The sequence below is a fragment of the Aquila chrysaetos genome, chromosome 23, assembly GCF_900496995.4.
Source record: "Aquila chrysaetos chrysaetos chromosome 23, bAquChr1.4, whole genome shotgun sequence".
NCBI classification, from domain to species: domain Eukaryota; kingdom Metazoa; phylum Chordata; class Aves; order Accipitriformes; family Accipitridae; genus Aquila; species Aquila chrysaetos.
The window spans coordinates 6,452,505-6,466,757 of NC_044026.1; the positions used below are offsets into that span (position 1 = coordinate 6,452,505).

A 14,253-nucleotide genomic window follows, 5' to 3' on the forward strand; every position below is an offset into this window, starting at 1 on the left:
TTGCTTGCTACCCTTTCCCTCATTAAGCTTTTCCATCTCAAGGCACCTCTGTGAAACCCATAGCCATATTTCCCTAAAAAAATCTGCAGGAACTCATTTAACTCTCTGCTTCCCAGGTGGCCAGAAAAGCAATTCTCTTTATCCTAACTGTTTCTAATTTTCATTAGCTGGATCTGGTAAGAAAGAAGTCAGGAGAAGGTCAGTAACTTCCTAGCTAGCTAAGTTCTTAGATGCCAGCACTCAGAGGCAGAAGGTCCTCTTGGTCACTGTGGATCTGCAGGGCAACAGGAATGTACATCATAAGCCAATGTTATCAAAATATAACAGCTGCACTTGTCAGCATACTAATTTTAAGGGCTGATAAAAACTCAAAGAAGTTGTCATTAAGTACTTTGAATTTAGTAAAAACTGGAGCAGACATGACAGACCCAGCTCAGATTTCACAGGTTAAGTTGCAATCCCTTCTTTCTGAAATGAAAGAAAGTCAGATTAACTTCGAAATGAAGTAATCTGCCTGGATGTAACAAAGGCTTTTGTAAATTTGGATGCCTTTGTGCCAAATAAAACCCAGGAATTTTCATTATAACCCAGGCACAACAATATTCCTGACCAGTTAGAGAAGATTTGATGAAAGCACATTCAAACAAAAATTAAGTGTTAGGCAGAGAAGTGTCATGGAGACCAACAGGGTACTACAGGGAAGAAGGGGGTGAAAGGCACGACACCTCCTAAGCTACCGTACTAGGTCTCGGCTCAAATCTGTCTTCTGTCCAGCTCAGAATAATCAGAACAAACTCTGCTACTGAGATCTGGGCACAGCAGCAAAAACTGGAATCAAGGCTCCTACACTCCAAATCTGCATTCTGCCCACAAGCTGGGTGCCTCCCCACAGCAAAAAGGTCTGACGTCAGTCTGCAAATAACCTTTATATATTTTTGGGAAAAAAAAAAAAAAAAAAAAAAACAAACACCCCACAACCCAAACCCAAGCCCACCCTGCAAAAAAAAAAAAGTCTTTCTGACTATCTTTCTACTGGTCTGATTGCAGAACTGAAGACATGTTTTGAAGTTTTGCAAGTTGATGCAGTCTGGAACTGCTGATTGCTGCATGCTCTCTGCCTGACCACCATCCAAATACAAAGCCTCCGTGAGGAGACTGCATCCTAGAGGCACCCCAAAGTCCACACACCTCAGCCATGTTGGCTGCGTTCAAAATAACAGACACAGTAATCACTGAGCTCCACTCATTTTCTATCTCTCTCTCTCTGTATGGCTCGTTTTGTATCATTCAAGACAAATCTAAAAGTTTTTTCAGCCCTACTATCAAATAAATGCTAGATAATCAAGATGGACCAGAAGGTATTGAGTTGTAGGCCATCAACTCATTGGTGATCCAATGATCACCAGATGTTCCTCACTACCTACAAATTCTTCTCCCCTCGAACAAACAGAAAGCAGAGCTTTGTAGCATCCCACTGAGGAGACACTTCATTTCAGAAATAAGTGCTACCAGACAGCTCTACCAACCACAGCATGGAACCAGTGTTGTCAGAGACTTTTAGCAAAAAGCTGAACATGACCAGGTCTGAATTTATGCTCATCTTGCTCCATTTGGGTCCCCACCCATAAAATTCACCTAAAAAAAGATCTAAAGTTTCACTAAGAAGATAAAACAAACTAACGGAAACTCTTTTTCTCTTTAATGTACAAAAGGAGCTTCCTTTGCTTTAAGTAGGCATCAGTCTTTTTTTATCTTAGGATAATGACAAAATGACTGTCTTACCCTTACTTATGAAAATCCTTGTTGCTGATACGTTAAACACATTTCCTTTATGAGTGTAGGTAAATTGACAAGTATAATAACCATCATCCTCCTTTCTTGGGTTGTTAATAAAAATATATTTATCTCCCTTGAAGTATCTCTGTCCCTGAAGAGGTTTACAGTCCTGGAAAAGAAAACTTTATTTAGCTGCAAATAGCTTCTCACAGTAATCTGATCTACAACTGGCACAATCGGGATTTTATTTACCTTATACCACTGGATGATAGTAGCATTCTTATAATTGTCAATTGTAGGACAAACAATTTTTCCTCTTCCAGTGTCATTTGGGTAACGAATCTGACTTGGGAAACATACTCCTTGCTTGTATGGGTGCACCTGCACACTGATGTTGAACGACTTTGTGCGATTATATGGACTTTAAAAATGGAATAAAGGTATGTCAATGATAATATTTTTATACAGAATATATTAAATATTTGTAAGAAATGTGAGTCTTGCTTTGTAAACATATGGATGATTATTGTAGTTCAGACACAGGTTGATTTTAATGACCTGCCATAAAAATAACAATTGCAGCATGAAAAGTTACATGAATTAGTGTATAACATGAAAAAAAGGCATTATTTCCACAGATAATAATTAGAATGCATTATTAAAAGATGTATGTTTCTTTCCAGTCTTACATCTTTCACTTTTCAGTGTTGCACTTACAAATGTGTAACACAACTGTAGTTTCCAGAATCCTGTCTACAAGTTGGCAGAAACCAAAGAAATCGCTCTAAGGAAAATACTTGTGATCCCTCTTCTTCTGCAGGAATTATTTTGTTAGTATCTGTGTGATACCAGTTGACTTTCACAGATGAACTCCACTGGGGACATTTTATAACTAAAGCTTCACCTTCCATTGCATCAACTGCAAATAAACAAAAGATAAAAATCTCAGATGAATTAAACCTTAGCCCCACTGAGACAGAGGACAACTTGGCATTCCTAGATCAGTAGACCAGTCATGTCCCTCTACCGTCCTTGGGTTTTCAGAGATGATAAATAGCAAACTTATTCTCACTAGATTTTTTTTCAAGAATTTTTTTTTTTTTACCTTGAATTATGGAGCAGTTTGTTTGCAAAAATAGTAATTACTGTGTGCAACTGAAACAAGCAAACAAAAAAACAAGCACACACACACAGAGATTCAAACCAGACATACACTAAAAAATATGAGGTTTTAATTGAAAAATAGTGATTTCTTGAAATGAACTTCTTATGCAAATCTCTGCTTGAAATCCCAGTTTTACTCAAAACAGGAATCTAAACACAAAGAAAAGTACTGGCTTTAATGCTGCACTATGAAGTTAGCTTTCCTTACTTCAGTATAATGAATATTCAGTTATACAACAGAGAAGAGCTCTTGTTCTGCCTTTTTAATAAAGAAAAAGGAAATCAATAAATTTCTTTTTTGTTTTCATGGAAGAAAAAAGTAGAAGGAGGAAGCCTGTAGATAAGATTATTTTAAAAAAAAAAAAAAAAAAAAAAAAAAAAAGACAAAATCCAGAAGGGTTTCTCTCTGAAGTTCACGAAAATGTAAAAAAAATGAAAGAAATGTAACAGACTGAAAGGAAGAATCTGATGGGAAAGTGAAAAGATGCCAGAAAGGAATAAGAGACAAATAAGAAGCTTAGGAAAACAAACCACACATGCTCACACATAAGAAAAAAAGAGGAATAAGTTGGGAGTAAGACACTAATTTTTTTTTTTTTCAGTGAGTGTATTTGTACTTTTGAATATGGAAACTGGTCCAGAGAAACTCGAGTCGAGCAATTTTGATAGATATTTAAGTGCCTAGGAACCTGAATAGTGAACTGGCTGCTGAAAACAGAAATGTTAGTCTGAAAGTTGAATTGCATTTTGGAGAAGAGAAAGATGAGAAAATAAGCAAGGATGGAGACTGGACAAAGATGGAGACTGGCAGAGGAGCTACAGTAGACAAGGGAGCATGGAAATGAGGGTAGGTAACCAAACAGCTAACCAAGATAGAGAATATCTATTAAAAATGGCACATTGTGGGAGTATTGCCACCGCCTGGCTTTAGATGCGTAGATGCACATGTCCGGTAGCGCGTCTCTCTACGTGGTGAACACTTGGCTTCTGCTCTGGTTCTTTCTTAAGAAGCAGTTCATCTCCACTGACATGACACGTCTTATCACTTACTAATTCAGGCACCTCAATTAGCCACGTCAAGTATGAGCACCCCCAACCCCTTCACTTCAACAGCATTCCCACCCAAGAGCCTTGCAAAGCCAGTGGGACCTATTGGGGTGTCAGGGAAGGTGGCATTGCCCCACCGAAGGAGGAACACATTGGAAATACAGCTTTCTTCGGGGAAAAAATAGAGGAGAGGGAACACACAGAAAATGAGAGGCCTCATCTAAACTCAATGACATCAGTGTAAATTATCTTGGCAAATTCTTCAGCAGAATTTGGCTTCTTGATAAATCTAATTTGTTTGAAACTTAGCATTCATATTGTAAAACTGAGAATATGGGGAAATATTTAAAGATCATATCTTACGATGTTTTTCAGACAAATAAGCAGCTCAGCTGGAGACTAGAACTACATGAGTGCCATGTAACGCCGTGTCACTGGTCAGCACTGGTCAGCATTGTACAGCTGAGTCAGCAGAGCTGACCCATCAGAAGGAGCTCGCTGGTTTGAGTATCCCCCACGTGCAGAGAAATGTTATTGTTACATTGCACTTGTGAGTTAGCACCCCCAAAACCAGGACATTAAAAAGCATTTTTAATGAGCAAAGCACCCAGTAACATCCTTGGTTCAGCAGGGTGCATGCGCATACGCCCTGTCCAGTGCAATTTAAGCATGGTCTTGGAGACTTTGCCCAGCTGGGGCCTGGAACACCAGCTACTCTCAAATCCTTTCAAAAAGACCCTTTTCTTTCTGCTTGCAGAGATGCCAAGGAGCAGAAGTAGAACCTAGACTTGATGTCACAGAAATGGACAGTACTCAGTGCATTTTAATAAGCAGAGAAAACACAAAAAGCTGGTTTTTAAGCTGTGATTTGTGGCTTGAGGTAAACTAGCTACTCTTAGGTTTAAAAAAATGACCAATTTGGGAACAGCCCACACATTTCCACAGAATAAACCTCATCAGAAAGTATTTTTAAAATGTGACTTACATGTTTCAGATGTCATAGAAACCGAGAGGAAGGTAGATAGGAAGACCAAATGTACATACCCCGTCATATTTCTAAACCAAAAAGAAAAACATTGATCTCAGAATATACTCTGACTGCATCAGTTGTACTATTGCCATGGTACTGATGTACATCTACTGACAGATAACGGTATCACGCAGTGATAAAGTGCATCATGCGAGCTGCCCTGTAGAGCATGCGTGCGTGTGTAGCAGTGGTTTTGCAGCTTTGAGATGATGCTTTTTGTTCTACAATCAATGCAATAGTTGATGTGCCACTGAAACTACTTTTATGACTTAGTTTAGTGGGGTGCAGGAATTACTCTGCCATGGTGGGCCTCAGGCAGAAGACTCTTTTTGCTTGGTTGCTTTTTTTTTTTAAGGAAGCTAAATGTATGTTGGCATTCTCTTCATAGTCAAGTGCAGAAAAATTATACCTTGATTTAGAAAAGGATAGATCCTGGATTTGAAAATATATACCCTCTCTTTGAATTAAGCTTACATCCAATCATCTGTTTAGGTGCATAACACCTTTCTGGCTTTCTGCAGAAGTGGAGGTATCTTCAGTGGCAGCTTCTCTCGGTAAGTGTTTAGCAGCAAAAAAAAAAAAAAACAGGCGAGTGCCATCAGCAATGCTAACCTGAAGGGGAACCAAAGAAACGGACTGGAAAGGTAGGTAAAAGAACATATATTATACTCGTGTAACAGCAGTAGGGCAGATTCTGTGCCTCGCTGATGTTTTCATTTGTGTCTAATTGATACGTACCTGCTGTAATTCACACCTCACAGTGTGGCTCATGCACTCTCCAGCAAACCCCTTTATTAAAGAAACTGGCTATTTGTCCATGAACATTAAATTGACCTGATCTAGGAAAATCTCAGGAGACAGCAGGCATGCAATCCAGCTGTAAGCATGCTACTTACCTTTGATAAACCCTTCGCTTGAACGCTGTCCTTCACTGCAGATCACAGAGCGGTGGGTTCTACTATCGTGTATGAGGAAGAAGCGGTCCCATGGTACTACAGATGACAGATAAGTTTTCAAGAGAAATCACATTAGAAACGAATTATAATTTTTGTTGCAGATAGTGAGCACGAGGAGTAGTGAAAAGTAGGCAAGAAATGCACAGGCAGGGTAAGTACTGTTGCCACACTTACTGCAAGGAATTTTTATTTCAGTGCCAAAGATTTCCAGACTAAACATTGACAGATCTTATCAAGACCTACGTTTTTGGCAAGTTCTGAAATTCAGACTAAGCTCGATTTTGAGCTTTTAGAAATGTCATCAGCTTTGTATTGATATGGAAAGTTTCTTCTTTTAGAAGGTTTAATAACATCCAGAGGCTTATTCTTAAACTCTTAAAAATAGTAACAAAAGTTAGTGTTGGAAGAGAAAAGCGTGAGAATTTTAGTGTAGGTATTTTGCAGGGATACTCAGAAATCACAGAAAAGATGAGGTTTAGACTGAAAAAGCAGCATCCTAGCATTAATGTCATGGCAAGGCTGATGCCATGCCTTGTACGGGAAGCGAGTGACCAGCCAGGAGCTCCTAGAAACAATGTGCGTGAGGAGCTGCTCACTTTCGTTAGAGCTGGAGAAAAGCACGACGTACAAGCACATGCACTCTATTGACTTCTTAAATTTTAGGGAAATCTTAGGCCAGGTTAATAGTTTTTTAGAAGGTACTTTTCAGCGCAACAAACATCAGGAGTTTTGCCCTGGAAGGGATGAATAAGCTGGCCCAGAAGAGGGTTCAGGAGTGACCTGGGACAGGGTAGGCCCTCAGGAAAGAGTGATATGGAGGAAAACAGCATGCAACAAAATTCACAGCATCAACACAGCAAAGCATTTCTCTTTGATTATCCTTTAGAGCAGAAGGCTTGTTCCTAGAACTTATTTTTGACACTACCAGGGAGCAAACTAGATTGGCAAGTGGGAATGGGGAGCTGAGTTTCGCATAGCCTGATTATTAGAGGCCTGGATCCAACTCGGGACCTAAACAGATTTGTATTTGCCAGCAACTCTGTTGGCTTCATTCATCAGCTAAGGTCTACTTCAATCACAGTTGAAAAGTGATATGGGAACTCATGGCTCCATATTCTCCTGAGAAAGAAAAGGGAGGTGCAAATGCCCTGCACATATTTGGAAAGCAGTTGACTATTCAGCTGATAGGAGCAACGTTTGATAGATTCACGGTGTCTCAATCTCCTGAACAGCGCATCAGGAGCAAGCGATGAAAAGTTTCTCTGGCATACTGCAGCGAGCACCTCATTTCCACAATCCATGAGACATCTACCCGTTCCGTTTCTGCCTCTCTGGGTAAAATCGAAACATTGCCGTCTAGATCTAATCTTTCTGAGAACTGATTTTGCTTGACTTGGTTTCACTGAGTCTTGTTATGATATAGGTCTGCTCTAAACCACCACCTCATTTTCTGCACTAATTTCCACTCTAGTTAACTGTCTTATCACTATCTGTTACTATACCTAATCTTATTCTCTCAAATCAGCTTTGGTTAGCCTATGTCTCACTTGTTTTTTCTCACAGAAATGACTTTTTCACTTGCAGCTCACAGAGCCATTATTGATCATTCCCAATAATTCACCATCTCCATATACTTGTGACTTTGCTACTGAGCATTGGCTTATGCAGAGGAGACCTTTTCTTCCCAAGACGTCCTTCTGTCCGGCTGGGCAGCCAGTTTTGCGAGCTGACTTTAAACTACTTGGTACCCACATACATTTGGAATGGCTCGCTTGTTCCGGAGAGGGACTGACTGACACGTCTGGGACTGCAGCAGGGTATATACATAGTCAGAACTAGCGATGCAGCGAGGGAAAATGAACCCCTCCAAAGGGAGTTTATGCAGCCGTCCAGAGCACTGTGCCATCAGATGCTGAATGCCTACAGCATTCATGCAAAATACAGGTATGTGTATACACATAAGCAAACATGATATGCAAAGCACTAGCTGCAGCAGGGCTAGTTCATACAAGATACATCTATGTCAACTGAGTCTCCACAGTGGAGTCTCCAAACGGACCCTAAGAATCAGCTAAGTGAAGAACTCTAAGCTGAATAATAAATAGAATTTAATATCATTAGATTATTTGAGTAATTAAATAGACATAAAAAAATATTCAGAATATTCCTTCTCTGCTGGGAGCTTTTTCCCTCCAAGTGTTTTGTTCTCTTCCACAAACTTATTTGCCCCCAGGGAGGTATACCAGCAGTTACACTAACTGTCCTACTACTTTTTACAGCTATTTTGTTTAAGCAAGCAGATACTTCAGCAAGAGGACAAAAAGTAAAAGATTGATTTTTAAAGGAAAATCACTTTCATAGACTACATTTGGAGACTGTCAGAAATTAGGTTCTTTCTCATTTGATATTTTATTTGTATGTGGCTACTTTGTATTTGACCACTATTGGACACACTGGTGAGTCCTTTATTGCCAGTGCTATTGCAGCCCTAGAAATGGAAGGCTGGTGATTAAAAAAAGTTGCAAGGAGCTGTGCTTTCTCCGTTTGTGAGATACAGCTTGGTCCAGGAATGGAGACAGCCAATTACTTGCCCTCACCAACTCTTCTAACAAGTGCCGGAATGATCCAGAAGTAAGAAATTTGTATTTGCCTATCATCGTACTTACCAGTTGTTGTATTTAGACTTCTGTTTCTTGAAAAAGCATGTCTTCATGAGACCTTACACATACAGGGCTACCAGACTGTACCAAAACAGTGCAAAATAGTTGTGCTGAAAAGACAGATTCTCCCCACCTCACTTTGATGATTGCTTTACTGATTTTCCCCCCATTTTTAAGTTGCTGTATATTGGTGGCAGTTTAAGTAGAGTTCAGGGTTTGTGTGTGTGAATACGTGCAATATACAGGGCTCTAATTAAAGAGGAATGTTCCCTGAAAACAAAAAGAGCTCAGGCAATTAAAAGAACAATATATTTCTGTTTGCATTTTCCAAAGTCAGCAGCAAACTGCCAAATTACCTCAATAAAAACCGAGGCAGAGGTTGCAGTTCCGGACAGCAAATAGCGAGAGAAGGACTGGTTCACTAGTGCCTTACAGCTTGTGCCATTACTCTGTGCAAAACAAGATCAAAGCATTCACACACCTGTGATACTTAGGTCAAATAAAAAGGGTATTATGAGGCACAAGACAAAGGCACTGAGACACCTCGCGTCCCACAATCAAAAGGAAGAAGTCCCTGTAGCTCGAAGCACAGAGAGATAAAGGCCATAATTTCTGGAAATAGTTATAAGTTTTCTTTCTGCTTTTGCAGATTTATTTAGAACTTAGGTTTTATTACACTTGTCCGAAGTAAAACCTGCATAACAGATTTTTGGGTCCTCAGTATATCATAAATTTGGATTGCTAATATTCAGGGGGAAAAAGATAAGGAGACATTTTCCATAAATCTCTTTCTTCCTAGAGTTCACAATAACTGCATATTATGAGCTTAAGTCTAAGCTCTGTGAAGGAAAGCTTCAGTCTGATGCTGAAAAGCACTAGATCCAAATACAGAGATTTGGGATAACTACCTGAATATGTCAAAACCTGGCCCCTAATAATCCAATATCAAAGGAAGATGAAAGAACTGGGAACCCCCTACTAATGTCGCAGAAGCAGTAGTCTACAGGGCTTAACTCCTTGCTTCTCCAAAGGCAACTGTGTTTGTTAGTAACATATTTGTGATTTTTTTTCCAAAATGTATTTGGCAAAAAACTGTTTGTAGTACTGTTTATATAAGTGAACAAACATTATAAAAGTACCATACATTGCATACTAACAAAACTTGGAAATGTTATTGCAATTTCTACTTTAAAAAGCTTAACAGACTTTACAACATAAACATACCGTGAAATAGCAGTTGTGTGAGATTTGTTTACTAAGACATAGAATTCATTCATTCACCTTTTTGAAAGTTATTTTCAGTCTTTTAGCAAACGAGAAAACCCATTCTGACTGAAAATGGGGTATTAAAATAGCAACAATAACACTGAACTTATTCCACAACTAGCACTCACAATAGTTAACACCTACACTAGTTCCAGCTATAAGTGTAAAATTTAGGAATTTCAATATTCAGGTATGGAAATGCTAGAATTTATATACACACTATTCTTACGAAACATTTTGAAGCAAGAAAGGACATAAATATCCTAAACTCTGAAAAAGCCATTGCACAGTAAATATTTTCTGTGTCTTTGAATAATTAGTAAAAATATCTGCCAGAAAACTGAGAGCAAATCCATTTCTAAATACACTTCATTATAAGGTAAATCATTATGCTGGTCCCAAAATTATTTGTCTCCCACATAAGCGTATCCACTATTTTAATCTAATATTTTTTCTTGAGATAAAGAAGCACAGAAGTGAACTGAAATAAACTTTCTTATAAAATACTTCAGTTATTTTTGGTTAAATGATAATATAGAAATTTGACCTACCATCTGGAAAATTCAGAAAGCAGAGAAGTGGCTTGCTCTCTGTGGCTGTGTCCTTTGCACCGATTTCTCTGCTGTGGCTTGTACCCGATATTTCTGGGAACTCTTTTTAACTGGCTTGTACAATTCATATCCGTAGGAGCAAGATATACAGCTTCATTTTGAGACACCTCCCACAGAACAGAGCAGAGCATGCAAATTACTGTAGTAACCTTAAGTACCTATCAGAGATGACATCTCATCGTTCCAATTAATCATCAGACATCTTTTACCAATAGCATAGGTTTCCCATTAATCAGAAATTACTCCATTTTAGCGTGATTATACTGCAATAAATCTGCTGGCTGGTTACTAGCTTTCTCACACACCCGGGGAGAACAGAGAAGGGACGCTCAGCCAACAGAGGGTGCTTTGAAACAGATTTTGTTCGAAAACAAGTGACGGCTTTGCCTGGTCTAGTCTGGCAGCAGCTCCCGGAGAACAGCTCTGAAAATCCCTGGAGCACCAGGAACAGTTTTTAGTGAAGGAAACGGCTTCACTGAAGCTAAGCTGATAAAAGAAGGCTGCTGAGAAACCAGTTGTCTGCCCTGGCAGCTAAATTAAGTGTCTGAGGGGAAGAAGGCTAGAGGAGCAGGGCAGCCCACAGGAGATCCAGAAGCAGCTCTGGGAGAGCAAGAGGCAGAGGGAGAAGTCACCACAGCGGTGGGCACGGCCCGGTGCGCAGTGACCGACAAGAGCAGGGATTCGGGAGACCGTATGGGCCACCGAATGCCAGAAAGACATTTTTAGGGAGCGCTGTTCAAGACTGCTGAGCAGCCTTCTGAGCATCAGCACTAAACCTGGACCCACCAGAGGTCCCAAACTACCCCCTTCTTGTGCAGCAGCCAGTCTAAAGGGGCAATTTCAGTACCAAATCAGCCAAATTCCGGGGGACAAATCAGCATGTACATCTTAGCAGAATAACCCCTAAAGACATTTTGAGAATCAACTGTTCATTCTTTCTTTAACCAAACAAGAAGATTTTATACTGTTGTCCTAGTTTCAGCTGGGATAGAGTTGACTGTCTTCCTAGTAGCTGGTACAGTGCTATGTTTTGAGTTCAGTATGTGAAGAATGTTGGTAACACCGATGTTTTCAGTTGTTGCTAAGTAGTGTTTAGACTAAAGTCAAGGATTTTTCAGCTTCTCATGCCCAGCCAGCGAGAAAGCTGGAGGGGCACAAGAAGTTGGCACAGGACACAGCCAGGGCAGCTGACCCAAACTGGCCAACAGGGTATTCCATACCATGGGACGTCCCATCTAGTATAGGAACTGGGAAGTGGGGGCAGGGAATCTCCACTCAGGGACTAGATGGGTGCCGGTCGGCGGGTGGTGAGCAATTGCACTGCGCATCATTTGTACATTCCAATCCTTTCATTATTGCTGTTGTCATCTTATTAGTGTTATCATTATCATTATTAGTTTCTTCTTTTCTGTTCTATTAAACCGTTCTTATCTCAACCCATGGGGTTTGCTTCTTTTCCCAATTTTCTCCCCCATCCCACTGGGTGGGGGGGAGTGAGTGAGAGGCTGCGTGGTGCTTAGTTGCTGGCTGGGGTTAAACCACGACAACTATGGTCGTTCAAATTCTTATTTTTCCCTGGCAGAGTTATGAATACTACTTATCACTTGCAGTGTTCTGGGACTCTGCTGTCAGCATGCAGCAACTCCACATCAATACACAAAGAAGTAGCAATTATAAGCCAGATTGCAAAAATCTTACTGATGTCACACCCATGCTTTCCCCAGTTCTTGGTCTAGCAGTGGTCTGTGGGTTGCACTTCCCGTATGACACAGAAAATGCAAAAAAGAGCTAAAAAACCCCCAAACCTGCAACAGTGAAATCTCACAATGCTTTGGTCAGCCGGTTGGGGTCAGCTCAGATCCCCACCTTGAAAAGCTCACAAACCACTCCCAGCTCAGGTTTCTGCAGTTTCATTGGAATCGAGGTCTTCCTCATTCCCTGATGCCAGAGACTCAGGCGAAAACTCTGGATTAACCATCTGCATTCAGTGGTAGATTCAGCATCCTCTCACCACGACATGTCAGGTTACTCTAGGGAAAGGTTAAATATATTCAGGTCAAGCTAACTTCCATTGCCTGGATACAGAATAAGTTCTTCTATCATAAAGTCCACTGAAACTTAGATCAGAGGTGCTCATTGTGTTGTCCATACCTCAGAAGAGCTCTTCATCCCATGGTCTGTTCCCCATGCCCAGGTTGTTCCCAGATCATGATGCAGGTGGGTAACTGAGCTCCTGGCGAAAGGGGATAGTTGCCAGCTGAGCAAAAGCCATTCTGCAGCTTTCATAAGGAACTACAATCAATGTTGAATGCTTCATAACTTTTGACCCAGTTTCTAAAAAACAAATCCTGTTTGATAAGTATATGGAAAAATGTGCTTACAGAAATATGTCAATAAATTTGTTTGAGGAGTTAGATGCGTCATGCTCCCTTGGCAGCCTCTACGCATAGCACTTCAGCAAGCAAGAGAATCATCTGTTCTCCAAGCAAAGAGGTCAAGAAGTAATGGGCTTAAACTGAAGCAGGGAATAATTAGGCAAGACAGCAGGAAAAATCTTTTAACAGGAAAGGTAGTGAAGCACTGGAAGAGTTTGCTGGGACCCTAGTGGAGCTGCCACTAGGTGTTAGACCTTAAAGAAAAATCTGATATTGGCATCAAGATGCTGTAGTTGGCCCCACAGGTCCTTACCAGCACTAGGAGTCAATGGCCCAGAGACTCAGCTGTCTGTGACTCAATGGCTGGTTTTGGTGCAGCATGGCTGTATGAACTTAACTCAGTTGTGTTGGCAAAATTACTCCTGAGCTGTGAAAAGTATGCAAGTTAAAGCCATGGTAGATACAAAAAGTGAAAAAACAGATAGAATTAAGTTACTGAGATCATGAGAGTTAGGAGTTCAAGCATTCAAGAGCAAAAACAATGACACGAAAAAAGATAAAATCCTGAGATAAAAAGCAGAGATAGGAAAACAGCAACTCGGCAACATCAGGGTTCACTCTGCTCCAAGAAACAGTGCTTAGCCTCGCAGCATATTAGCCCTGTCTGTCTAATACCTACCTCTATTAGCTAGGAAATAATTGCTGTGTACATTTTTTGCACCCTGCTTTCAGACTGTCATTGCACGCAGGGGAGGGACACCTGGACAGAATTGACCCTGGCAGGGAAGGTTTCACTATCTACGTTTGTCACGGCCAACGTAGGGAGCACTGGTGGAGTTAGCAAATGGTGGGATGGCAGGGAAGCTGCTGCTGGGTGTGCCCAAACCCATGGTAGGTCTAATGTTTTTTAGCTGGTGGGGATCCACCCTACTGAGGTTGCAGTGTCCTTCCTGTTCCTCTGCGTTGCGGTGCCTTACTTGCGGCTAGCATAGGCACCTCATGCTTTGTGCAAAAAAGAAATTAGAATTATTTTTCAAGGGTTACAATATTCTGATGGGGATGGACTCCTCCTCCCCCAAGGTAGCAGTTGCCCCAGTCTTTATCATTAAACATGCAGTCCTATTACCACCCACATTATGATAAAGATGAATGGGTTGGTCCCCAAATAGCTCTGCTGGTTCCTTTCCTCGAGAAGTTTGAGACAGTTATCCCAAGAAGACACTGTTGGGGGGGTACATGCCTAACCAGAGTGTATTGGGTTTATGTGGCAAGACGTGGGGGGGTGCAGGGGTGGCTTCTGTGAGAAGACACCGGGAGAGGCCCCCATGTTGGACAGAGCCAGTTTCAGCCGGCTCCAAGACAGACCCA

The 14,253-nt window shown here is 40.8% G+C and overlaps 1 protein-coding gene across 9 annotated transcripts in view; it reads right to left on the reverse strand.

The window, feature by feature from the left end:
• The window catches only part of IL1RL1 (interleukin 1 receptor like 1), a 29,060-nt gene extending 17,991 nt beyond the window's left edge, over positions 1 to 11,069 (reverse strand). For 2 of the 9 annotated variants that reach the window (XM_029999195.2, XM_029999194.2), the window contains exons 1-6: positions 10,451 to 10,823; positions 5,914 to 6,009; positions 4,973 to 5,043; positions 2,494 to 2,695; positions 2,029 to 2,197; positions 1,783 to 1,945 (exon numbers count right to left, since the gene is read on the reverse strand). In XM_029999195.2, coding sequence (XP_029855055.1) covers positions 1,783 to 1,945; positions 2,029 to 2,197; positions 2,494 to 2,695; positions 4,973 to 5,039 — 601 coding nt within the window. In that variant the 5' untranslated portion in view covers positions 5,040 to 5,043; positions 5,914 to 6,009; positions 10,451 to 10,823. Of the gene's footprint in view, positions 1 to 1,782; positions 1,946 to 2,028; positions 2,198 to 2,493; positions 2,696 to 4,972; positions 5,044 to 5,913; positions 6,028 to 10,450 lie in introns of all 9 variants that reach the window. The other 7 variants (XM_029999186.2, XM_029999188.2, XM_029999190.2 and 4 more) reach the window with 7 other exon arrangements.
• Positions 11,070 to 14,253: the final 3,184 nt, after the last annotated feature.